Source organism: Pezoporus occidentalis, unplaced genomic scaffold (assembly GCF_034315485.1).
Source record: "Pezoporus occidentalis ecotype Australia unplaced genomic scaffold, CSIRO_AGI_Poc_V1 ctg110, whole genome shotgun sequence".
In the NCBI taxonomy this organism is placed as follows: domain Eukaryota; kingdom Metazoa; phylum Chordata; class Aves; order Psittaciformes; family Psittacidae; genus Pezoporus; species Pezoporus occidentalis.
The window spans coordinates 34,938-60,148 of record NW_026912887.1 but is presented as its reverse complement, the minus strand read 5'-3'; the positions used below and the strand labels follow the sequence as shown (position 1 = coordinate 60,148).

The 25,211-nt window shown below is 45.9% G+C and overlaps 1 protein-coding gene across 1 annotated transcript in view; it reads right to left on the bottom strand.

Moving 5' to 3' along the window:
• CALN1 (calneuron 1) overlaps nt 1-23,931 on the bottom strand; it is a 134,517-nt gene extending 110,586 nt beyond the window's left edge. Inside the window, exons 1-2 of the mRNA XM_062631817.1 lie at nt 23,094-23,931; nt 6,856-7,054 (exon numbers count right to left, since the gene is read on the bottom strand). Of these exons, the coding sequence (XP_062487801.1) occupies nt 6,856-6,981 (126 nt within the window). The 5' untranslated portion in view covers nt 6,982-7,054; nt 23,094-23,931. The remainder of the gene's footprint in view (nt 1-6,855; nt 7,055-23,093) is intronic.
• Nucleotides 23,932-25,211: the final 1,280 nt, after the last annotated feature.

Genomic DNA, 25,211 nt, shown 5'->3' with positions numbered 1-25,211 from the left:
CGTCCATCCATCCATCCCTCCCTCCGGTCCTCCACCACATCCCACCTTTCCTCCCTCCCAGAGCTGTCAGGAAAAGACCACAACCATTATTATTCCACAACCCGCTACTCCACAATCCCTGTTACTCCAGCGACCCTCTTAGTCTACAACCCCAATTACTCCACCAACCACAAATAGTCCATGTTCACAGAATCACCCATCTGGGGCTGAGCCCCTTAGAAAGCTGGCTGCCTAAACGCTCTCCAGGTCTCTTTTAAGCACGTGTGTTTAAGCTGTTTTTTTCTGGAGTTTTTTAGAAATGAAGAAACCATGGCCGCACATCTCTCCTGTGCACACAGAGGTGTGCGTCTCTGAACCTGGTGTCCCAGTTCAGCCAGCATGCCTGACTTGCTCTTTGATACTGAGGAGGCCAGAGGAGCAGGTCAAGGAGCTCCAAATCACAGATGCTGGCAGCTCTAGGGGAGTCCTGACTTCTCCATAGTCAAAGAGCAAGTACTTGAAGGAGTGCACTCCTCCCGGCTTGCTGAACATCTTCTTAGGCTTCTCAGCTGTACTAAAACTACCGTCACAGAGCACTTGGGAGATACCTTTCCTGATCACAGTCATCACCAGAGCTTGGTGGAGCTGGCTTGCATTTCCAGCTCCCTCTCTGAAGGCACCAGAAGCACTGCCCAACATGGGCAAATCCACTGAAACAGCCATACCTGAGGGAAGCTGGACTGGGTGCTTACAGTGGGGTGAAATTTGGATAAAGGCAGCTTAGGCTAAATACATAAGGGATGTTCTCACAGTGAAAACAGTTGACTATAGAAGAGTCTCTAATGGGAACCAAGCACTCAACTAAAATTGCCTTGGTTGAATCTGGAAGACAGCCTGGATAGCCACCCAGCATCTACAGCAACACTCCCACAATCATGTAAGGACTGAACAAAGCCTTCAGAGTAAGCATTGATTTTATGGCTCAAAGGTGTTTAATTCACATCCTGCCTGTGTTGTCCTTTTCTGACATAAAATCCTTCCCCTTTCCTTCCTTTCAGTCTCATAGGCGTTGGAACTGAAGGAGCTTTAAGGTCCCTTCAACACAAACCAGCCTGTGATTCTCATTTCTTATTAATTCCTAAATACATCCAGAATATCTCCAAGCTTGTGTCTGCATAAATAAGACCAGCCAGTGGCCCTTTCCTCTTGTTCATTGTTAAAATACAGAGCTGATCACGGTAAACCCTGTTATAAGATGTCCCTGGTGGGGTGGCCAGGGGGTGGTGATGGAGGGCGTGCTTTCTGTGAGACCACCTCAGTAATCAGCACACAGACTGCCGCATCAGGCTCCTGAAAATGATATGGTGAGAGAGAATACAATACTAAGGTGACAAAGTAATGCACTGAGAAATTATGCCAGGCAGGCAGGTTGTTGTCAGAGACCTGCCTGGCTGCCTGTTGGGGACCATGCTAGTTGTCACTGTCAGCACTGAGCTGTCACTCTGATAACAAGTGGTTTATTGCTTGATGTAATAGGCTACCAAGCTGTTGTAAACCAGTCACCCTGATTACATGCGGGTACCACCCAGCTCACAGGAAGATGCTCAGCAAACCCACAGCTGTGTGGCTCCCAGTTTCATTTCAGGTGCCTTTTTTTGAGACTAAGGGAAGCAGTGGCCAAAGCATCAGGTGAGCACATGGTAAATATAGCAGCAATAAACACATCATCCAAGGGGAGGCAGGGTGACCCAGTGTGTGATTTAGAAGAGGCTAGTGTCTTAAAAATATCCCTCATAATATCTAGATGTAAGGCCTGTAGGGTCAAACTTAGACATAAAGAAGTCTTCTATTGAAATTACAGTTTTGCTTGGTTAGGGGTGACCCACTGTAATTAAAACTCAGATGGATCTGTAAGGCCACAGAAGAGAGGAGGGTCTGCAATTATCTCACACAGTGTCAGGGAGGGGGTTTCTAACCAGTCCAATTTTAAATGTCCTGACAAATACAAATACACATTCACCCACTCCAGGGGGAGGGTTCAGTAACACTTCACAGTCTAATAGGTCTCATGAGTGGGATAAGTTTTTCAACTTTCAGCCCACTTTTTTATACTGCTTAATTTCCTCCCATTATTTCTGATGAAACACTTTGTGGAAGGCCTACAATTGCTCCCTAGCCTGGATTTTCATGTTTTAATGGTGGTTAATTATTCCAGGAGAAACTTTTATTTTTACTTTTTATTCATCTTGCTTTTGCACTGGATGCTTTATCCTGAAGTTTAATTAGCGCATTTCGGAACTAAAGATCCAGATTAAATCACTGCTGAGCAAGCTCTGCTCCAGAATTTATGATCACTGTGCACAGCCTTTAGTATACCTGCCAATGCAGGCAACTGAGTAATCAATCGATGGGTTATTTGGGAAACGAGTGAGCCAGGCAGGTACTGCAGCCTGGCCTGGTGCTGCTGCTCTTCCTTTCCCTGCCACAGCAAGGAAGAGATGGATGAAGGTGATGATGATGGGTAGAAAGGGGCAGCCTCCACCTCTTTCAAACCCCAGTGTGGGCATTGCACATCCTGAAAGCAGGTCCGGGATGCAACAGCACTGGCAGATTCGCATCTCCAGCCCTACCATCTGCTTGAATCCAAGGTTTCATTTCAGCCTATTAGAGAGATTAGGGCTGGCTGCAAACATCAGATGTAGGCATAGGTTTGGCACCAGTCCATCTCCTTTCCTGCTGCCTCAAACACCAAGATTTTGATTCCAGCTCATCTGCAAATGCTAAAAATGATTCAGTTGTGCAACAGAGTCCACTCTAGTGGAGCTCATCATGAAAGGAGACCTTCAAGGAGTTAAAAAAAAACAAAACAAAACAAACCCAACCAACCCAAGAACTCCTTTTAATCACATTATCTCAAACAAACTAAAGCTATAGACAAATGCGATTACACCCACAAAAACCTGCTTGCTCCCATCCAAGAGTCCAAATACTTGTGGCTTAACCAGGGCCAGAACGTGTTGTGGAGATGGATGTGTACTTACACTCTTCCCTACTTGATAGCCAGAAAGCTCATGCAAGGGGGGATATGTCCCCCCCCCAAAAAAAAAATAAAAAATATCAACAGAAATGCCCATGTGGGAGAGAAAAGCACCTCCTGTTCATGCTGCTGAGCAGACTGGCTTCATTCCTTTTATTTATACAGAGCAGCTCTGGCACACTCTGTAATAAAAACGGATAAGGTTTCAAGCCCTTCACTAGCCCACAAAAATAAGCCGACTCTCTGCACAGGCACTGCAGGGCAAACAGCCCCAAACTTAACCCAGAAACCTCACAATAAATTTCAGCAGGGAGGGCTGCGGAGCAGGAGCAGGGGGTGTTGTTTTGTTTTGCTCTTAGAAAGATAGCCCTGTAATTTAGTGACTCAGACATTCTACATCCTTTGTTGCTTTTCATTTTCAACATCTTTAAGCTGTTTGTGGAGAACATGCTTATTTTTAGACTTTGCATCAGTGAGAGACATTTTAGCTGGTTCAGAGGGGAAAAAGCTCCATTGAGATTTTTGTGTCTGTGGTGTTAATGGACAAATTTCCTGATGGGGAAACAGCTTCTTCCCTTTTTCTTACTTTTATATCTTGCTCAGCATCTGAGCAGTGATTATCAGGCAAGAAGGGCTGTGCCCTTTGCTGCAAGTAGGGTCAGTCATATGCACCGAGGTCTGACTTGATGGAGAGAAGAGGAGGATGGCTGCAAGCACAAGCAGACACATGATGGGGCATGAAGAACAAATGGGGGCTCCAGGACTGCTGATCATCTTCCTCCCTCTTCATCAAATCTGCAAATCTTCAGCTTTGCTCTAGAAAGCCTCCATAGCATGGAGCAGGCTTTCAGCAGGTAGGTTCGAAGGAGGAAAACATCCCACAGCCAATCACCAACACTCATTTCTCCATGCTGGGGCAAAAAAAATATGAGGGTTATTTTAGGTATCTTAATGAATTCAGTTAAATTACAAAAATGGCAATGGGATTTCGGAAAATAAATGATTCCCCCACCACCACCACCCCAAAATTTGACTTTGCAAAACAGAAGATGCTTCTTGAGCAAGTTAAGAGACTTGGGGTTTGGTTTACAGCATCTAACACCTCCTCTCAGTTTACAGCTCAAAATTCTTTAAGGGAACTTGAAAAATAAAATTATTATTAAAAAGGAAATTTCAAAATGAAAACTGGCTCAGCAGCCCCTCAAGGCCAGGCTTTACTTAAAGAAAAAAAAATAAATGTCCAATTCTGCCCGCCTTTTTTTTTTTCCCCAGTTTTAATTGAGTCAATCAACAACGGAAAGGCCTCCAAATGAAAACCACACAGGCACCGAATGTCTCCAAGCCTCCAGATGTGCATTCCTCCACCTTCCACTGGCAAGCTTGAAGCAGGCACCGCTGTGCACTGGCTGCCCCATGTCACCCAGGCATGCTCCCGGCTCAGAACTGAGAGCAAGAGAGGTAGGGATGTGACATGTCCCTCTCCTCTGCATGCAAAGGATGAGAGGCGGACCCAAGCCATAGACAAAAGCATCCATGGGAGCATATATACCTGATGCTGAGCTCTCAGGGCACATCCTATGGACTCTTTGCTTTACACTATGGTGATATCTGGGGTTTACCAACACATGAACACTGAAGCAGGCAGCAGGACACTGTCCCCATGGTGTCCCCCGGCACCAACTCACTCTGCAGTGGCACACACTGGGTTTGGTCGCAGCATGGCCCTGCACCGGCTGCAGAGTGCACAGAACCAGCTCCCACACCAGGAACGGAAACTGCTCTTTGGCCAGCTCAAAGGACACATTTGTAATTTTGCTGAAAGCCTCAGTCCTAATGGATCGTTGGAAACACTCCATGGCTCGCTGGCTGCCCCTTCACTCAGGTATCACAGGCAGGTCAAAGACACCCGTTTATGTTCTGCAGTCTCCCACCGTCACAAGACTCAAGGGTACGTTTGAGGTTCGTGGCTCATGTTTAATGTTTTACATCCTGTCCACAACTCTTCCTTTCGGGGATGTATGACCCAAACCAGCACAGCCACAAACTCAGTGCAGAGGTCTCTGCTCTGCCCATTACCAGGCCACAGCTTAATGTTTGCATGAAACCAGGACTCAGCATCCTCTTAGAGGAGCTGCCACCATCTCCCCACCACATATTACCGTGCAAGACCATAGAATGGTTTGGGTTGGAAGGGACCTTAAAGTTCATCCAGTTTCAATCCCCTGCCAGCGGCAGGGACACCTCGCACTAGACCATGTCACCCAGGGCTTTGTGCAACCTGGCCTTGAATATTGCATTTACCACTTCTGGTAGGGCCTCACCACCCTCACACTAAAGAACTTCTTCCTTATATCTAAGCTGAACTTCCCCTGTTCGACTAAGATACTGCACGCTCCCTCGTACTGCCAACCTTTGCCATTTCACAGCACCCCTTAAACTCAAGGGTTTTGCTGCAACAAAAACCCCATGCAAGCAACAAGGAAACCACCAGTGAGGCTCCTGATCAAAGCCCAGAATGATGTGCCATCACGAGCACCAACTGAACAAACCAATGAAGCAGATGGGGAGCAAACCCACGGTGGACACCAAGCCAAGGTCTTGCAAAACCAGTACTACAGCCCTTTGTTCAAACACTAATGAGCCAAACTCATTGGCTGGGGAGCAGCAGCACTGAGAGGAGGTGGCTCAGGGAATGGGCTATTGCACAGCGAGAGCAAGGCATAAGGATAAATGTGTGCAGGTTGGAGGGCGAACAGTGTCAATAGGATCAATTTGTTCTATTATTTATCATGCCATATGCCCCGGCACTTGATCCACAAACCTGAGCCATCAGCTGTGAACACCTGTCAAGATTTGAGTAGTTTTCCACTTTCTGAGCAGAATAACTGAAGACATTAAGGCTTATTGAACTAGTGCTGAGCTCCAGAAACAGAAGAAGGCTTTAAAGAAAATCTCATTATATACATATATATATATAATTAATGAACGCTCTTCTGTGTTAGACTTAACCACAAAAAAAACTCCTTAGTAGACATGCTGCAGTGTAGCAACAAGGCTGGTATTTGCCAAATGCATGGTGGAGGGGAGATAAACAACACACTGTGCCCTCCTGCCTGTCCACAGGAAACCAATTCCCCATGTAGAAAGCCCAATAAAAACACAATTCTTTTACAAAAACCACATCCAATGTATATTGTTTGCCTGGGAAAAAAAATAAAATGTTGGAGGATTTGTAACTTTGAAGTCCTCCAGTGCCATCAGAACATATTTTTGCCCCCTCCCAAAGTGTCTCAAAAGTAGCAAAAAACATGAAAAAAATTAATGACTGCTAACAGCTGAAACAGATGGTCTGCTGCGAATCCCCACAGCCTCATGCAACTGTGAGTCAAGCCACTCTTCAAAATGGTGAAGAAAAATAAATTAAAAAACCCATTTCCAAGGCTACCAGGCTTCCAAAAAGCCGTTCAGGCTTCCAAAAAAAAGAATCTCTTCAGGCTTCCCAGCCAGAAGCCAGCAAGAAGGGAGGGTTTGGCTGGTTTAGACCCACAGTGGGATCAAACTCAGTGTACCCCTTGCCTTCACATCATGTGCCCTTAGTAGGTCTGGATATGTTTGTGTTCAGCACAGTCCCATGAGATGTTTCACCAGGATGAGGTTTGACCAAAGGATTTTAACTAAAGGTTCCTTTATAGTAAAAGATTCCCAATTCATGCACCCACTGCTGCTCCCCAGCACTATTTCCATTGCCCACCCTTGGCAGCATCCCTCCCACCACGCTGACTGTCCTCAGCAAGCATCCCGCCACACCAGCTCTCAGTGGTTTGAGATGAGAAAGGCACTTGCCAGGAGGGAAACTCTGGTTGCCTGCTCCTCTGCTGCGGCTCCTCCTTCTCCCCAGGAGACTCGTCCCCTCCGCCACCTTCATGCTTGGGCTGCCCCTCTCCATGCTCTTCGATCAGCCCCATGAGGCAGATGAGACGGCAGGTTCCGAGAGATGTGCGAGCTCATCATGGAGACATTAAAGCCAGGAGTGTGACTCTGTAAGGAGCAGACAAAAACTCAACTGCGTGCACTGTACCAGTTTATCATTTATTTAAACTCAATCTTTCAATAATTCATGCCAGCCTTCCCCTGTGTCGCAGGACAACAATGGCAGGAGCGCAGCAGTGCAGTGAATAACCACATCTGGAACAGATGTTCAGTTCTAAATAAAAAGCTGGGTTTGCAGAGAATGTTAAATGCCATGGGAATAGTGTGCTCTGGGACACAGGCCTGCTCCTTCCAGGGGGCAACAGCGATTTGCTCATATGTTTTGCAGCACAGAGTTGGTAAAAGTCAAATGAAAGAGCCAGGGCTGGCTCCCAGTGCAGCCCAGTAGTCATGAGAGAGCAGACCTGCAGCATCTGCAGGCATCTCCTCAGAAGAACTGGGCAGATGCTGACACAGTGCCTCTGAGCATGAATATGTGATGCCATGAGTCCTCCTGACAGCAGGAGGGACTCCATGAACACTCCAACCAGCACCAGCCTTGAGCACAATAACACAGGGTCCTTGCACACAGTCAAGAGTGTTTTCACCTCCCTCCCATGGAGGTACTGCTGCTGTACAAAGGAATAAGCTGAGTCCAGCCAGAGCTCCTATGTTACAAGTATGCGGGTGCAAGCACTCTTGCATAAGAGGAGGAGCCAGGGCCACCCATGCATTTGCCAAGAGAAATACAAGTATACCTGCAAGGCACCCACCACAAGTTCACCCACCCTCCAAAGCCCAAGATAGGGTATCCCCTTCACAAGCATCTCCTCTCCAGTTGGTACACAAGACCTCTAAGTTTGACCAATACCTTCCGCACCATGCCACTAAGCTCCTATCCATCACCAAACACCACCTGCTGCAACACTGCCATTCAAGACACCTGCAAACATTATTCCCCACCACCATGGACATACTTCTCCACACTGCCCCTTCTTTTCTGCATCCAAGACAAGCTAGAGTGCCCACTACTAGGACCCTTCATGGCTTGCACGTGGTTGACATGTCATCCCTAGTTGTGGGGGTTTGGCCCATGCCTTCAGCCACCCCACAATGTCAGCCACTATCAGGCTTTTTTTGAACAAGCATTTTATTCCTTCCCTTATGCTGGTCCTCACACATGGCCAAATGCCACTAATGATCCACACATGTACCTTGTTATCCTTCCTAAAACCACCTATATAACAGATACAAGCCTGCTGGTGCCCTGAGACATACCCTTCTTATGCCAGCTGCCAGCCTTTACCTCTCTCTTCACCCCTTCTCATCTCTCACAAGCTTTTTGGCCTTGCTCTCCTGCCACTTGGCTTTGAAGTGCTTTGAAGAAAGAACTTTCCTGCTATTTCATTTGCAATTGCACAGCACCTGATGCAAGACCAGGCTTCCAAGGTGTATTATTGCTACTACCACTGTAATTACTGACTCGCTGAGGCTCCACTTGAGCTCTTGATAAAGTCCTTCAATTTTTTGGACTACCTACCCCACTTGCCTCTGTGTTTCGCAACTCCCCCTCTTGCAGTTGGACTCCACTCTTTGTCTGGAGATTGCAAATTTACAGATGACTTTAACTGCGAATTTTCTGGCCAATAGTGTCTTGCTCTTACTCATAAATGTGACCCTTGTACCTTGCCCTGCTAAGCCAACCACTTAATGCCAATAAGAAGTTGTCTTTTTTCCTTCCTAGATAATAGCAGATTTTCCAGATTGTTTGGATAATGAAATAAGTAATGGCATTAGGAGGCCATTAATCAGTAATGAGAAGTGAATAACAGAATGCAGGACTGTCGACTGGTCCTGAAGGGCAAGCTAAGGGGAAACTGTGGGGAAATGGTGAAACCACTCAAAATCTGAGTTCTACATCTTTATTTTTTAATACTTTTAAAGTGGCTGACAATCAGTTCTTTGCACAGGGGGCTCAGACTTGTGCCAGGTAGTCTGCTGCCCAGATTAAACCCTAGTACTTAGGACATCCCCATTACATTCACAATCCTGCTGAATTTCACATACAGGAGGAACTCACTTTCTGCAACTTCTTCCACTCCTTGGTAGCTGGGCATGGAAAAGAGGGAGGAGTCCACGAGGGCCCTTCTCCACAACCCCATTAATGGTGGTGGTAGAACACAGCTGACACCTCCAGCAGGACTTTCCCCTGTGAGCTTGTTCTGACCTGAGCTACATTTCTCCAGAAGCATCCCCAGGAGGAAAGGGCTCGTTGGTTGGAACTAGCACCAGCAGTTGTCTTGCCAGCAGGTGTGTAACAGGAGATGCTAAAGCACATCTCACATAAATACCCGAGCAAAGTCACCCTTCAGAGAAAGCAGCCAGCAGGGTCACAGTCAAGAGCATGCACATTTCTATCAGCACAGAGGCCAATTTATTAGTCTTGCTGTGTATCTACACCTACAGAAAACGTGGTACCCTTGGGGCTCACTGTCTTCAATCCATATTTATAAACATCTCTCCCAAGGGACTGCTTGGCTGTGTGTAACACAGCCGATGACAGCTTCCCTCCATCTTTATGGAAGGTACCAAGAGGCATAAAGCAGGGATACTAGAAAGAGAGGCATCCTGGTTAAATGCCATCTTGAACTGCTGAGGACCCATCCCCACATGGAGCCACAAGTACTCACTCTGGAACAGAGGAGCACCAGGAATACAGCCACCTTAAAAAATCTGCTTGTCAAAAGGAAGAAGCAAACTGCTTTTTAATCCCCTGCCTAGGACACCTCGTCTGTATCCACCTTCAGCCCATCTCCCACTATGCCAGTGATGCTGTGAACACATCTCTGCCTTGGTGGCAGCCGTATCACTGAAATGGTTAAGTGGGAAAGCATTTGCAACCCAGCCCCCTCAGCTGGCCAAATGCTGCAGCGCTCCTGGCCTCAAATTTACTTTCCTCTTTTGCTCCTCGCTCTCTCGTGCCAAACGTAAGGATCTGGCCTGCTCCACAGCCCACTTTGCCAGCATGAGTGCAGTGACTCATTCAACAGCTCTTCATCACAACACATTCTTTCAATGGGACTTTGCTTTGGATGGCACTCGTCTTCAAAACCTGATGCTGGGGAAAGGCAGGTAATGCACAGACACAGGAGGCAAAGAAAAGAGGGGAGGGAACAGTGGGATTGGGGCAAAGCTGGTGGGGTTATACTCATTTTCTTTTTACTTCTCCCAGCAGATAACCAATTTTGCTAATAAGAGGAGAAAGTCAGCTCAAAGGAGAAAGAAAGGTCCTCGCATCACTTACTCAATTTTGCTAATAAGAGGAGAAAGTCAGCTCAAAGGAAGAAGAAAGGTCCTCACATCACTTATTCCATCAGGCTGACACCTCTTCATCTTGGGGAATTTAACATCTGTTACATAATTCAGAGAACATGTGGTTATTTTCCAGCCTTATTAATAGCTAAAACCCTAAGACTTCAAATGAAAATCAGCAGCTGCTCCAGACTTCACCTCTCAGAGATTTAGATGAGAGCAGGTACAATGGCTGGCTGCAGGTCAGGGTTTTCAGTCACTCCAGTGCTCCTCATTACAAGCCATAAAGGACATAGCTTGGACTGAAGCTGAGACATCTGGATTTCCAGATTTTCCTGAACACTTTTTTCCTTTCACATCTCATTTTTCTTTCCAGCGGAGGCAGAAGAAAGGATCACAGATACAAGAGATGGCTGGAAGGTGGGAAGGGACATAGTGTATCATCATCACCTTCATACACAAAACACTTTCATTCATAGGGTGCTCAGTAACATCCAAGATTACTAACACATCTTACAGCACTTTGATGTAAGGATTTTCTTCTTAGTGCATATACTGCCTTTTAAGTTGGAGAACAGGCTCAAGAAATGCACTTGGCACCCGGAGTATTGAAAAGGACTTGGGCTGTTCTGCTCCTGGTGAGAATGGAAGTACACCTCCACTCAGTAACCATAGAATGGTTTGGGTTGGAAAGGACTTAAGATCACCTAATTGCAACCCCTCTGCGGTGGTCAGGGACACTTCACACTAGACCATGTCACCCAAGGCTCTGTCCAACCTGGCCTTCAACACTTCCAGGGATGGGGTATTTACCACTTCTTTGGGCAACCTGTTTCAGTGCCTCACCACCTTAAATTCTCCCTGACAATATTTTTAGTAGGATTCAGGCTGGACAATAGCTTTGGTAATGGCGATGCTGTGGCTGAAGCAAACACGTGTACACTGCTGTTACCAAAATGCAAAACCTGCAGCTCATAAGTCATATTGTGCAATGGCAAAGGCAAAGATCCCCCACCTTTGTCATCTCCAGTCCATCTAAGCATCAATCATCTTGTCATTCACTTAATTTTCCTCAAGCAGAACCTGAATTTCAGTTTGATCCAATCCCAAAGTCATGCATGGCTTTAAGCCACGAAGAAAAAGCAAACCTGACAAAAGATGGTGACTAATGCAAACCACTTCATATTCAGGCACTTAATAAAGGCCAAGAACATTTGACAAGAAAGACTAAATTCACCAGACACCGCCGGTTGCTGCAGAGCTGATGTGGCTGTGATGGAGCACTAAGCCCCCCTGGCTTCAGACATTCAAATGAGAGGCAGGGAGCATGGATCCATCAGTCAGACGGATTCAGAAGAGCAAAGTGCATGCCTAAACTTCAGGATATTCAAAATCAGGAGCTGGTTTGGCTTCAATTATGAGAAATGCTTAAAAACTCATATATCATCCCATCAGGAAAAAACAGACAGTAAATTGTTATTTCTTCATGTCCAGTGAATATCTAATTATTTATACAGAGCAAAACAGAAGGAGAACGTAAAGGAAATCCACTCAACGACATGATACAATCCTGGAGGCAACTCAACTAGGAGGCAAGAGTCCTTGGCTTAAGATCTCTTTTCAAACTGAGTAGAGAGATGCCTTCAGCCAACACACCCCCCCTCCTGACTCACTGTTGGATCAAAGACTGGTGTGCCTCACTGACCCTAGAGGCTGCAAATCACAATCTTCATGTGGTCAAGAACCACATCTACTATGCCCCAGGCAACCCAGGGGAAGAGGGTCATAGACAAGACTCACACCACAGCCTGAAGCTGGGTTGGGTTTGTATCCAATTCATCTATCTCCAGCAGTCCTTTCTGGCTTGTTTGCTCCCAGCCCAGAGATGTGGGTTACTCAGCTCTTCACATCACCCCCTGGAGAACTTGCCATACAAACTAGAATGATCTGCTGCAAAAATTAAGTAAGCCATTATTCTAAATCTGAATTCACCAATTTCAAACAATGTTTCAAACTGTGCTTTAAGATCAAAACCAGAAGGTACCATTTTGGCAGAAGAAAAGAGCTGTCAGCATCATAATATGACTGAGATCGTATTTTTTCCTCCCTGCAGCTGCCTTTTTCATCTCCACCCAGCTGAAAGTTCACTCATTTGTACCTTCATAGGCAGCACTTCATATGTTTTTCTATCCACAAAGCAACGCTTATCTGACTACATGGATCTGCAAGAATCGTTTCTTATTCCTTTCTTTGTACCTCAGCTGATCCTGTAAGCCTTTCTGGGAGAACTTTGTCTAAAACAGTATTTCTCTATAAATCCAGACATCATTGGATTCTTGTAAGGGATCTTCCATTCGAACTGTTCCTTTTTTGCCTTCATATACTCTTCTCTAAACCTGAAGGGCAGCAGTTCTGGGGGTCACTGGACATAACCCAATTTAGCAGCACAACTATGGATCCACAGGATATTAGGGAACAAATGTGCCAAGTACCCAAGAGCTCCTGGAAATGTAGAAATCTTCTAATTATGACTGTTAACCAACTGCACATTGTTCACAGTCTTCAGAAAAAGCAACTGGCAGCATCAGCAAAATTATAAATGGAGGATTTGGAGTAAATGACCTCCTGTTCCTATTGTGAATTTGCCATGTAATGAAAGAAAAACAGGAAGGAGCCCTGCCAAGGTATGGGGAGGAAAAAAACAACAAAGATGAGAAGGGTTTTAGTTGGCAGAACTTGCAAATTATTCCTCCTCTCTTTCACCCAACTTCCAGAGCATAATTGCTGTGTGCTGCAGCTCATTCATCAGAGATGCTTCTGCTGCAAAGGTGGAACCACCAGTTTGCCACCTTGTGCAGATCAAGAGGCTGCCATCCTCAAAGAGCCAACCAGGTGTGGTCAACAGGGAGGGAACCAAATAGAAATAAGTTTTAGATTAAAATCTGGCAGGTCTGGATCTAAGCTAAGCTTCAGCAGGTATTTATAAGGATGGCTAGTTGGAAGGCCAATAGAATAAGTGTAGAATAGTGAATAGTTATTCTGAGCTTCAGCCTCTGTTGACCAAAGGCTGTACAAATCAAGACCCTGACATCTAAGAGATGCCCAGACTTAATCAGATGGTGCTCAGTAGTTATTTGAGAACACAGATATGCTCATCTATCCAGCTAAGGCAGCCCCTTTGACCACATTTATCACATCCTAGTCCTGACCTCCATAGCATTAGCTCCCAGTAAAGCCAGCTACAAAGCTAAAATCAACCCCAATTCACACTGCTACTACCTATACTGGCAGGAAGGGAGATCCAGAGATTAAAAGCCTGGCTAAGGGTATTTGTCAGGGAGCAACAAAGATGGATCTGCTTCATGGTAGTAAAATCGGAACCAAGAGACAAGGGTGACCCTAGTGCCAGCAGTGCCCTCACCATCAGAGATCCTACAGGATCTGAACCGGGCAAGCAAAGCTGAGTGCCGATAGCACCCAGAGAAGGTGAGAAATTAGGTCTAAGATTAACCCCAAAGAAGTTCAGTCAGGAACAAATAGGCCTGAAAATAAAGCTACAGTATAGATCCATCCAGGAGACAGAGTAGAAGAAAAGTTACCTGCAATATAGAGTTGAGATCCTTTCAGAAAGCAAAGACCAGCTGAGCACTGAGGCACTTGGAGCACAGCACAAACTGAATGCAAAGGCCCAGGGCTGAGCTTAAATGGGCTCCTGGCACAGGCATGGCTGAGCCCCAGGTGAGGACGCTTGGGGCAATTACTGCCTTCAAGGCTCTGATAGCATTAAGGCTCGATCCCAGCATTCAGAAGCATGGTGTTGAATAGCAAAGACCTTGTCACCTGTCCTGGTGTCTTAAATAGTGCTCCTCTGACAGCTGCTCTATAGCATTATGAGAATCAGCTGATGCTTGTTGAAGTATGAAGCAATACATGCTCCTGTTGCAATCAAATGCAAAGCAGAGAACTGTCCTGTTGTTCTAGATCCATGCGTGCAGCTTTGCTCTGGCTCAGGAAAGCAAATGTGAGGGTGTATAAAAACACCAGTGAACTTGCTTAACCTCAGTGTGTGCTCATGTGCCATTGATTTAAGTTACTGCATTTGAAGTTACATGTTTGTCTGAAACAAGACTTTGCTAGCAGCTCTTGAGTTTAGTAAAACAGCTCTTCCTGTGCTTATGTTGTTTCTCAGCAGCGCTTTGAGACATTATTTGTCAAAAGGTTCTTCATCTCTCCAGCTTATATATGTTAAGTAAGTACTCCATAAAGCGTGGGATGTATATTATAGTCAAATGTGCTTTCAAACATTCTTGGGGTTTTGGTAAACAAAACATGTTCTGGTTTTAAACTCCCAAGTTTTACCTCATGCAATATCACTGTACACAAGTTTTCATTTGATTATACATATTATTAGCTGTGCTCTTGTGTGTCTCGCTCCTATTCTACTTATTTACATTGAAATAAAAGCCAGTCATCTCTCACAGGGCACTGCAATTTTTATCTGATTTTTTCTGCAAGATGTTAGCAAAACATATTTAAGGCTGACCCTGACACCCATACTCATTTTCCTTCAAACATTTCAATTATTACTTCATTTAGTCCAACATGAATAGTCCTGCAGCAACGCCTTGAAAATGAAACGGTTTTTAAATTGCCCATACTGATGTTAATACTATGACTTCATTCAGTATGGAGGATTCTACCTCTAAATAGATCTGTTGCTTTCTGGAGATGTGGTTTAGATGGGAAAATAATAGGGCTTGCCTTGGGCCAAAATGGGACACAGATGGTGCAAAGGGCTGGAACCCAGGTCCCCCTCCAAGGCCCCATCTTCTGTAGACCAGTGGCTGAAGAGGGACTATAAGCACCTCCAGCTGGCATTGCTGCCTTCTGAGACTTGTTGCTGATTGATTAGTACTATTCAAAGCAGGCAGGAGTGTAGAGCAGAGCTCAGAGCAGTTGCCTTTAATGATTTCATCGCTGCTACAAGCCAAAGCATGGGGCTACTCATTTGGGTGGGGATATCAATACAATCATCACTCAGATTTTGTTGGGAGGAGGCTGACTGGTGGGGCTGTGTGATGCCAAGGGACACGCAGGGTAGACTACATCTAGCATGCTTCACTTGAGGCATGCTCTGTAAAATACGCACGCACTATGTTATATATATAGTATGTATCATTAGAATCATAGAATCCCAGACTCGTTTGGGCTGGAAGGGACCTTAAAGCTCATCCAGTTCCAACCCCTGCCACACGCAGGGACACCTTCCACTGGAACAGGCTGCTCCAAGCCCCTGTGTCCAACCTGGCCTTGAACACTGCCAGGGATGGGGCAGCCACAGCTTCTCTGGGCACCCTGTGCCAGCGCCTCAGCACCCTCACAGGGAAGAGCTTCTGCCTAAGAGCTCATCTCAGTCTATCCTCTTTCAGCTATATATATACACACATATAGGTACATATATATACACTATACTTAAAGTATACTAAAAATTAAGAAGGTGCTTGAAATAAAGAAGAAATTGAGAGTAAAATGTTCTAAATCTTTGTAGTGCAATCCTGGCATAACTATACACCACCAAAAAGGAAAATATTTTGTGCAGCTCCACAGCAGTGTCAGAGTTAAAATGCATTTGTCAAAAAACACAAATCTCATTAAAGGAGGTAATAGATCTCTGAACATGACAAACTGCATGGAGAAGAACAATATAGCAGGCCAAAAGGTTTTTTTTTTAACAACATCTTTATAAAGACATAAGAGGTAATAATAAAACATCTTCAGAAACATTAGAGGAAGGACGCTTGCCATGGAGATGGTGTGGCTGATAGATGACCGAACAAAAGGGATGCTTGAGAGAGACAGGTCATAGCAGAAGGGTTAAGTGAATCGTTTGTGTTGTTTTTCATTATGAAGGAGATAGGAAAAGAAGACAGGAAACAAAGATAAAAAGTCTGGTTTCATAATGAAAGCAACTTCCGATTGCAATCACAGAGTGACCTGTAAAATAGATCTGCTCATATATTAAGAAATCATCTGGGGACTGGAGGTGTGTAAGGAACGAGACAACAACATTAATTAATGACACAAAATTAATCATTATAAATAAAATCTGAATTGGTTTCAAAAAAATCTGACAAAATCCAATGTCTGAAGAATAAAAAAGGAGCTGAATTTCAGTGGTAGAATATGGACGCTGCTTTGGAAACATCTGCTCCAAGTTCAGCACAGCCATGGGTAAATGGAGTGTGAGAGACTTCTGGCAAAGAAATAGAGAACAAAACAAACTATGCTGTTATCTGAATCCATTGTGCACCTTCATGATGAATAAATTTCTAGTCAACGCCTTTGAGATAGGGGACAACAGAATGAGGATGGGTGAGAGGGAGGAAGTGAGCTTGGACAGAGTAGCTTCTGCATGAAAACAGGCTAACACATCAGTGTGGCAAAAAGGTGGTTGAAAGGGATGTAGGAGACACCTATTAAGAGTGAATAGAGAGCAAACACATGCTGTTCTATGAGGTATCCAATAAAATTACCAAAAGACTTAAAAACAAAGCCCAAGGAAGTATCTTTGCAAATAGTGCACGATTATGTTGCTGATTTTTTCCTGCAAGACACGATGGTGCTCAAAAGCACCATGAGTTTTATCAATTATGGTTATAAATAAGGGGGGAAATCACCAAAAGCAGAGATAGATTCAAGGAAGAATTGAAACAGACACAGCTTTAAGCTCAGGAAGTTTCTTTCCATGAGTGATAAAGTTGGGAAGTTGTAAGAGAATGCATGCGTGCTCTTGCCCTCCGCCAGGATATTAAGTGAGAATGAAATTTGTCCTCACTATTTATAGAGGCCATGTCAAGGCATAGAGCCTTGCCCTGAGTTTGCGTGGATTTTTTCTGCTGACAGAAGAAAACATTTCCTCCTGTAGCTGCTGGACACTGAGAGCTGAAAGACATTCTCCATCAGACTGCAACAATTTTATGTGGATCACATTTTTGACATAAAGTCTTCAACTAATGGTCAAGAAAAAGCCTAGTGAGTCATCAAATGTGACCCTGTGCTCTGCACAGAGCAGGTTCTTTTCATAATTCACACTATTAAACTCAGCTAATCTGTTCTTTAAAATCCTCTCTGGTGAATCTGACTTAAGCACATTATCACAATAAAATAAATACATTTTTTCGGGGATTTTCATGGGCTTGTCTTGAAGAAACTGCACAGCAAGGCTGGATGTTCTGCCTTGTCACATACTTTGATAGCATTGATCTTATTAATTCCTGTTCCCAATATAACCAGGTGTCCCTGGCAGGCCCTAGAAATAGCAGAGGGCCTCAAGGACATGGACCATAATCTTTTCCCATCAGCTGTTCTCACCAAGCCCTAGTTGCTCCTGTGTCCCTCCTGTCTGCTCTGACCTGCTGCAGACACATCTATTGCACGTGGGTGATAGTGGCTGGAGGAGGTGGTAGGGAGAGGAAGAGGGAGGCACTGTGACAGACTGGTTTCTTCAGGGCCCAGAAGAAGACCTAGTGTCCTGCTGTTAGATAAAGAGCCTGCTGTGCAGTACAAACACTGATGCAAAAGATGCTTGTTGTGGTTGACTGTTCTTCACCTCTGTTTGGGGACATATCTCAGGATCAGGGGAAATACCAGCATGTGCCTCCAGCTTTATACTTGCCTCACAGCATTCTCTCACACACCCTGCCATCATTTTTATAAAGAAACCCTGCACTGTACAGTTTCGTTTCTTTGATCAGGGAAATTGCACCTTCAGTCCATGGACCAACCTGATGCAGGAAAGAACCCATCTATTCTTTTGGCTTGTTTTTCATGGCTGAGAATTATCGAAAATGCCCAAACCTTCTTTCTCACTCTGTATGGTCATCAGAGACTCAGAAAGCACAGAGGCAGGGGGCTGGGCACCATCAGGTGGGAGCAGGGGGTCTCCTGCCTGTGTCTTACACCCCAGCTACCTCCCCATGGCCCAGGGTGCTGTGCTGAGAGCTGCACCAGGTCCTGCCCCATCAGATTTTGCTCTGAACTTTTCACTGAGGCCGGTAATCCTACTGGTGTTATTAGCATTACAATAGATCTTGGATCTACAGTTTTAGTTCCAAACCATGGGGTTTTGCAGGAAAGCTCACTGAAATGAACTTATAAAAATAACACAGCTTGGCGTGGACAGCGTGTGTAGCACCAAGGGCAATGCAACCCTAATAGAAGCTGCTCGGCCCTGTCACAGCTCACACGTGGCAGCATGTTAACATGTATAGCACTCACATAACAACATCTTTTCCATCACCAGCCCATTGGCCACAGCAGAACTTCTGCACTTCCCAGGAGCCACCAGCCACCAACCCCTGGGCATGGCTGCAGATCTGGAATCATTCAGTGGCGTTGTTAATGGTGTTAACACCATTATGAACAGCAAGCATCTGTAGGGCCACCAGGCTCAGTATTTCCTCCATAGCAGCATCTGTCCTGTAGCACAACAGCTTTCTTGTTCCTAAACCCTGCAAGAACTTCACTCGTCTCAAGTGATTCCTTTCCCAGCTTCATAGGCTGCTTTTGCACAGTGTGTTTATGAAGGAGCAGAAAGAAAAACACGTTTTAAATACATTGCTGTTTCACTTACAGGTCTGTGTGTGCTGGGCCATTCCTGTCTTTACTCTTGCAGTAGAGTTACCAAGAGAAACCTTTACAAAATCACCTGGGGGCATCCCAGTTTCCAGTAAAGCATTTGCAGCTCCTAAGGCCTTTCTAATCCACTCTGAAACAATGCCTTAGGCTCCCAAAGCACTCAGTTAAACTGGAGTCAATGCTTTGGCCAGAGCCAGAACTAATTCAGAATAATTCAGTTCCTGAGCACACTAGGTCACTGCACAAAAGGATTTGAAGGGTGAAACCTGTATCAATCTGGGCAACACCTGTACGTGAGTTTCTTGAAAACCTACTTTCAATGATCCCCAGGGCTTTTAATACAATTTTGCTTAACATTTTTTAAAGATCAGCCTCTAGAAGATAATTGATTTTTGGCAGTCTCTGGGTGGCTGTGGAAAACAAGGTTTACATTGTGCAGCATCTCACCTCTCCTTCCATTAAAATGTGGGTTTTAAATAATACACTGAAAGTTGCTGATGTTTAAAGGGGAAAAACATATCATGAAGGAATTAAAAAAAGATAGAAAATCAAAGAAGAAAAGACCACATCAGATAGTGGATTAGCCTGAAAGGTGACCTGAAGCCAGCTAAACCATCCAGATGATCAGCAAAGATGACCAGACGATCAGCATGAGCCACATCTGGATCATGCCAAGTGCCCTGGACTTGACTGCTCCCATCCTGCTACACTGACACACAAAGCTAATGTTTATATCTCCAACATTATGCTTAATAACTGTGCAAATTCATTCACATGATACATTTTTATGATTTAAGACCTCTAGAATTTTATGACTGTTTTTAATTTATCATACTAATTCAAGCTGTAATACCCTGCCAGAGATGTAGAATGAGGTTGACATACATCCCTTGCTCTGAATAGAAGAATATATTAAACTCCAGCAGCTAAAAAGAGTAAATTTAGGTTTTATCTCAGTCAGATCCGTTTTGGTCCCTTCCTGCTCCAGATACACTGCTATTTCTCTTTTGTTTAAAGGTGGCTAGCAAAGAAGCAGCAAAACTGAGAGCTATGCTTTTGGTATTTGCGCTCTTTCCAGTGTACAGGGTGAAGGAAGCAGGAGAGGTTATTACCTACAATAATTTCTGCTTGTTCCTCACAAATTCAGGTCTTGTTTGTACTAGGAAGATCTCAGATGGTTGGAGACTGACAGGCAGGGCAAGATGGAGCAAATTGTCTTGTGGGATTTTCATGAAGCTCTGATCTTTGAGGCCACTTGGGGACTGGTCTCTCATAGTGTTATCAAGTAGCCTGGGGAGAGGAAAGAGCTCTGGGACTGCAGAGAACTCGTTGCACAGTTAATTTGTGCAGGATTCTGGTGACTGTGAAACTTGCTGAAGGCTTATGAGGTTCAAATTCACCCTTTCCACCTGCAACAATCTCAATGGCCATCTCAGCCCTCCAGCACATCTGCCCAGACAGGGAGAAACAAGCTTGATACAACTCATCATTCGTTGTGAAGAAAAGAAAGGGAGGGAAAAAAAAAAAAACAACCCAGAAAAAAGAGGCCTTTCATCACCACAAAGCTGCAAAGAGGAGCCCAAACTCAATTTTCTCAATTTAGAAGAGAAAAATCTTATGCAGGTCATCTTTAATTTGAGGGATGCCAGGTGAGCAATTCTCTGCCTGCCAATCCCTCTAATTCCTTTTCTCATCATGGGTCAAGAGTGGTTCTGAAATGCAGAACACAGACCTTAATTATGAAGGACAAAGCACCAAGTTACACTAACTGCTGATCTTGAAAATAACCCACCCCCCCCAGCTTTAATGTTAGTGTTCATAGGATCAGAATGAAAAAGCCAAACCTGGCCACCCAGCCCTCCCCTGCCGCAGAGTGCCGCTCCCCTCAGGGTTCAGATATCCACCAAGAGATAAATCCAGGCTTGGGCAGCAGAGGTGGCTCAGGGTGGAAGTTGTAGGTGACATTTAAACTCCATCCTCCAGACAGGTTCAGGTCCTTATCGCTGCCCATCATGCTCAGTGCAGTCCCACCCCAGTGAGGCTTTGCAGGGTCTCCAGGCTGCACACTTGGTAGCACTGGAGATGCAAATGGCTGGGCCCAGGAAGTATCAATCCATGCCAGGACGCATTCCCTAACAGTCAGCAAACTTTTCAGCCCTTCATTTCATTCTAAAATTCCTGCTGATGGCACTATAAATAACTGCTCCCCACCCTCCGGATGCTTGAGAGGCTTGAGTCACTTTGCTGAAGGGAGATGTACATTTTGTTCATCTTTCCTCACTCCACTTGTATCTGTTGGTGGTTTTCAAATCCAACTCTGGCGTTTCCAGCTCCTCAAGGTGAACGAAACAGGCTTCAGAGGCTTCACCCAGGAAGAGTCTGTCTGCAGCCCCGCTCAGACCACAGGAACAGGTTTTTTTACTTTCAGGCACTTTCAGGTTTCCTTGCCAAGTCACTTGCTCTCCTGCTGCATTTGGGAACAAGGGAGCTATTATCCCAATTCTGTGTCGCAAGCTCCTTCCTCATGTCAGCAAAAGTCACAAATGGTTAAATTGCTACCAAAGAGATGGGGGCCAATGACAGAAGCAACCTCAAACAGGAAAACTGATCACTGCAAAACCCCAGGGTACAAGATGTTTCTTTTCCCCCGCAGCCCTGCACCCCTACAAGTTAACGGCTGTGCCGCAGGTTCCACCCTGTCCTGCCATCTCCGCTGTGCCTCCTCCTCTCTAAGTCTCATTCCTTTGACTGCTCAAGTCAAAACATCCTGCTGCCCATCAACCACCTCATCCCGTCAGGTGCTTCTGCTCAGCAGCTCATACACTGATACACGGCTCCACTTGCCTTGCTCACTTGCAAGTTCCCTGTCCCATTGCTCTCTCATTTACGTCAAATACCAGCAGTGAGAAAAAAGTCCCTTTCCCTGACCCTGCACCCCCGACAGTTCCCAAAACCCTATGTGCTTTGAGCCGTGCTGAGTTTGCAATATCCCCCACACAAACCTGTGAAATGACAGCAAGGCAGAGTTTTCTGCTGGTGGATTAGCAGAAGGATTTTTTTTCTCCTGTGCTAAGATTTCAACACGCCATACATAAACAGCTCATCTCCTGATTTACTGAGAGTGGTGGCCACCATCTAGCACTTCTCAGGGAGATTAGTGGATGCTTTTTCAACCCTATTTCAAACCTGGAGGACGTCTGTTGTTTGTCAAAAGTGTTATTAAACTCAGATAGGCACCAGGATAAATGTTTTCCTGGCACAGCGTCTGCTCCCCTCCAGGAATCCATGTAGGAGAGAGGCTCCTTGGGACCCACACTCACCTGGGACCTGGCTGCAAAGAGGAAAACAGGCTCTTATTAAGGTCAGGGCACCCTCATGGTGCATCAACCTGAGACAGTGACGAAGGAACAGCAATACATAATTTAAAGAGATAGCTGTTTTGCGTGGAAATACAAATGAAAAGATCACTCGGTTAGGAGGAGGAGGGAGAGAAAAATCGATCAGTGATTGAGATAGTTAGCAGCTAAATGTCCCTGTGCACAATGTTCCTGTTGAAGGGCAATTTATAAGGCCAGCTAAAGCTTCTACGGGTTATACTGCTAAAGAGAGGAGACTCCAGAGTGAATATAACACTGTCTTTCCTAATAACCCCAGTATTCGGTCCTTGAAGCTCGTAAGAAATGCTCTGCATTGAGAGTGCAATGCGCATGAAAGGATATGGGAAAACTCTCTTAACCTGGTGCACTTACAAGGGGGAGGCAAAGGGGAGAGGAGCCGGGACCAGAGCCAGTGGGGGCAATCGTTGGTGAAAGCGTGACAGGGACCAACTTCTGCAGTGATTTATGAAACAGGCATCCCAAGTTATCTTCTGCTGAACAGCAGCATTTCGATTTAAGGAGCAAGGGGAAAAAAAAAAACAACTCTAGGTCATGCACTTAATTATTTAAAAGGGAGGGAGGAGAGCAGCGGTGGCAGGATGGGGAGCCCCTTGCCCCAAGGTGTGCTGCAGGAGGATGCCTCCTGCCTCCGTCCCCATGAGCCAGAAGCAACGCGTTACACTTTCTCTTCGGCAAAGGAAAAGACATGGGAAAAAAAAGGGGGATGCTTCCAGCTGACAGCGAGGAGAGGGGGAGAAGCCATGCAAGCAGCCCGTGCGTACCTACTGCCGCCGGTCCCAGGTGAGCGACTCCCCCCATCCATGCCGCGGTGCCGGCGAGCCCTGAGATGTCCTGAAGAAGTGACTGCTGTGACTTGGGAAGATGGAATATGGTACAAGCTTTAATTAAAAGAGTCTGAAGGCTCTCTCCTGCTGCTCGCCCGTTTTTTTGCAGTACCAGATTGGATTTAAAGGGCTAGAACCCCAATTTGGTTTTGCTGCTCCCCCAGGAGCGATGCTCTCCCACCTTGGCCTGGCAGTTCCGGCAGCAGCTTGCAGCCCATCAGGGGCATCCTGGCAGCTGAGCAAGTCCGTGGAAAGCAACAACAGTAGCTACTCAGTGGCAGTAGCAACAAATTGTAGTTCAATGCTCAGGAGAGCATGCACAGTGGGTGGCAAGCAGGGATGCTCCTAGCAGAGAGGCAGGCGAGGGGAGCCTGAGCGCTTCTATAGATGCAAAGTTTGTGGTCTACAAATGCTCTGGTGAGTTAGGAGTCATGTCCCCTCCATCTTGGTGCTGCCACTGCTCTGCGACAGTGCCCAAAGGCATTGCCACTCCATCACCAGCCCAGAATCTGAGTGGAGGGGGGCTGTGGGGAAGGGTTGCGTCACCCCAGCTCAGCTCTGCAAGACAAGGGTCCTCAGCCTTCTCCTGCCTGCAGCCAGCAAGCAGGGAGGCATTTCCATTTGGATTAGATGGCTGCTTGCTCGTGCCAAAGGCAGCATGCAGAGGACCTCGTGCTGGCGGGCATGCTGGCAGCATTGATCCCTCCCTCAGGTTCAGGTTCCTTCAGCCATTTTCCAGATCTCCATCAAAATGCCCATCTGCAACAGTCCAGGCTCTCAGACCATTCCGATCTGCTCAGCATGGATAGTCAAAACACTCTGTCAAGCCTTGCTGGACTACTTCCCCGTTCCTTACCCAACAAAGAGGGGCTGAATATTGAGTGCAAGGTTTTAACTGAGCACTACTTGGTCCAGATTATGAGTTAAATGTTGAAAAACCAGGGGAACAACTAGGACAGAAAGCCTAATCTCCGTTTTCCCTGTTTGGGCCAAAATGCAACCAACTATTGCTGAGGCCAGCTTCAGAGCATCCCGACCATCAACTCTGGTGCTGGCCATGTCCAATCAATCCCTTCCTTGCACACAGGGCTGACCCACATGTTCTGGCTTTCTGTTGTCTTATTAATTACATGAGGTGGTGGATGCCAAAACAAAAAGCTGGTTTTAATTCCATGCTGCAACCCAGTTCCAGGCTGCTGAGATAATTAGCAGGTTTTTAATGAACTAGAAGACTACCAGCATGGAGGGAGGAAGGATGGGGAGGGACGGGAAGCACAATTTGGTCCTGGTTAGGAAAACCACCATCAAGTTGGAGACTCCTTTCTTCGAGACAACGTTGTGAACCATCGTCAGCACCCGGCGAGACACTGCTGGCTAAGGGGCTGCCGCCGGCTCTGCAGAGCAGCGTGACGAGGCGTCTGCTTGGCTGGAGGCCACACCGGGGAGCGAAGCGGCTCCGTCTCGTCGCCATAGCCTGTTGACATCCATCTGGCTCCTGGAAGCAGGGAGGAAGCCGTTTTGGAGCCTGCTTTTTCCCAACTCTTAGGCAAGCACAGCTGTGAGTCCCATTGACCTGTGGCAACTGGGTTTGCTGGAGCACCATCACCACTCTGCAAGGCTTTCTGCTGGTGGCTGGAGGGTTTCACCCCAAAACACATCTATTCAAATCACTTACAGTCCATTGAACACCTCCGTGTCCTCCTTCAGGATCAATCTGGTAACAAGCATGAATGCAATTTCCCAGGCTAACACTGATGTTAGCTATCAGCTGCAAATTGCTAGGTAAGACATCCCTTGGCAGAGCCTGGTTGGAAAATGCTTTTCTAAATAATGAGGTGTACCAGGCGGAGGTGAAATGCCAGCAAAAACAATGTGTCCCCAGAGACTCCAGCCTCCGACCCGAGCTGTTGCTTTCCTGTGTGTATCTATCTCGGAGACATGTGGCTGTTGTTCCTTTAATTATTAATCCTTGCATTGACATATTCAATGTTCATGGGCTCTGAAAGGATGCTCCAATGTAAAGAATGAAGAATAAATTTCCTTCTCTCCCTTAAA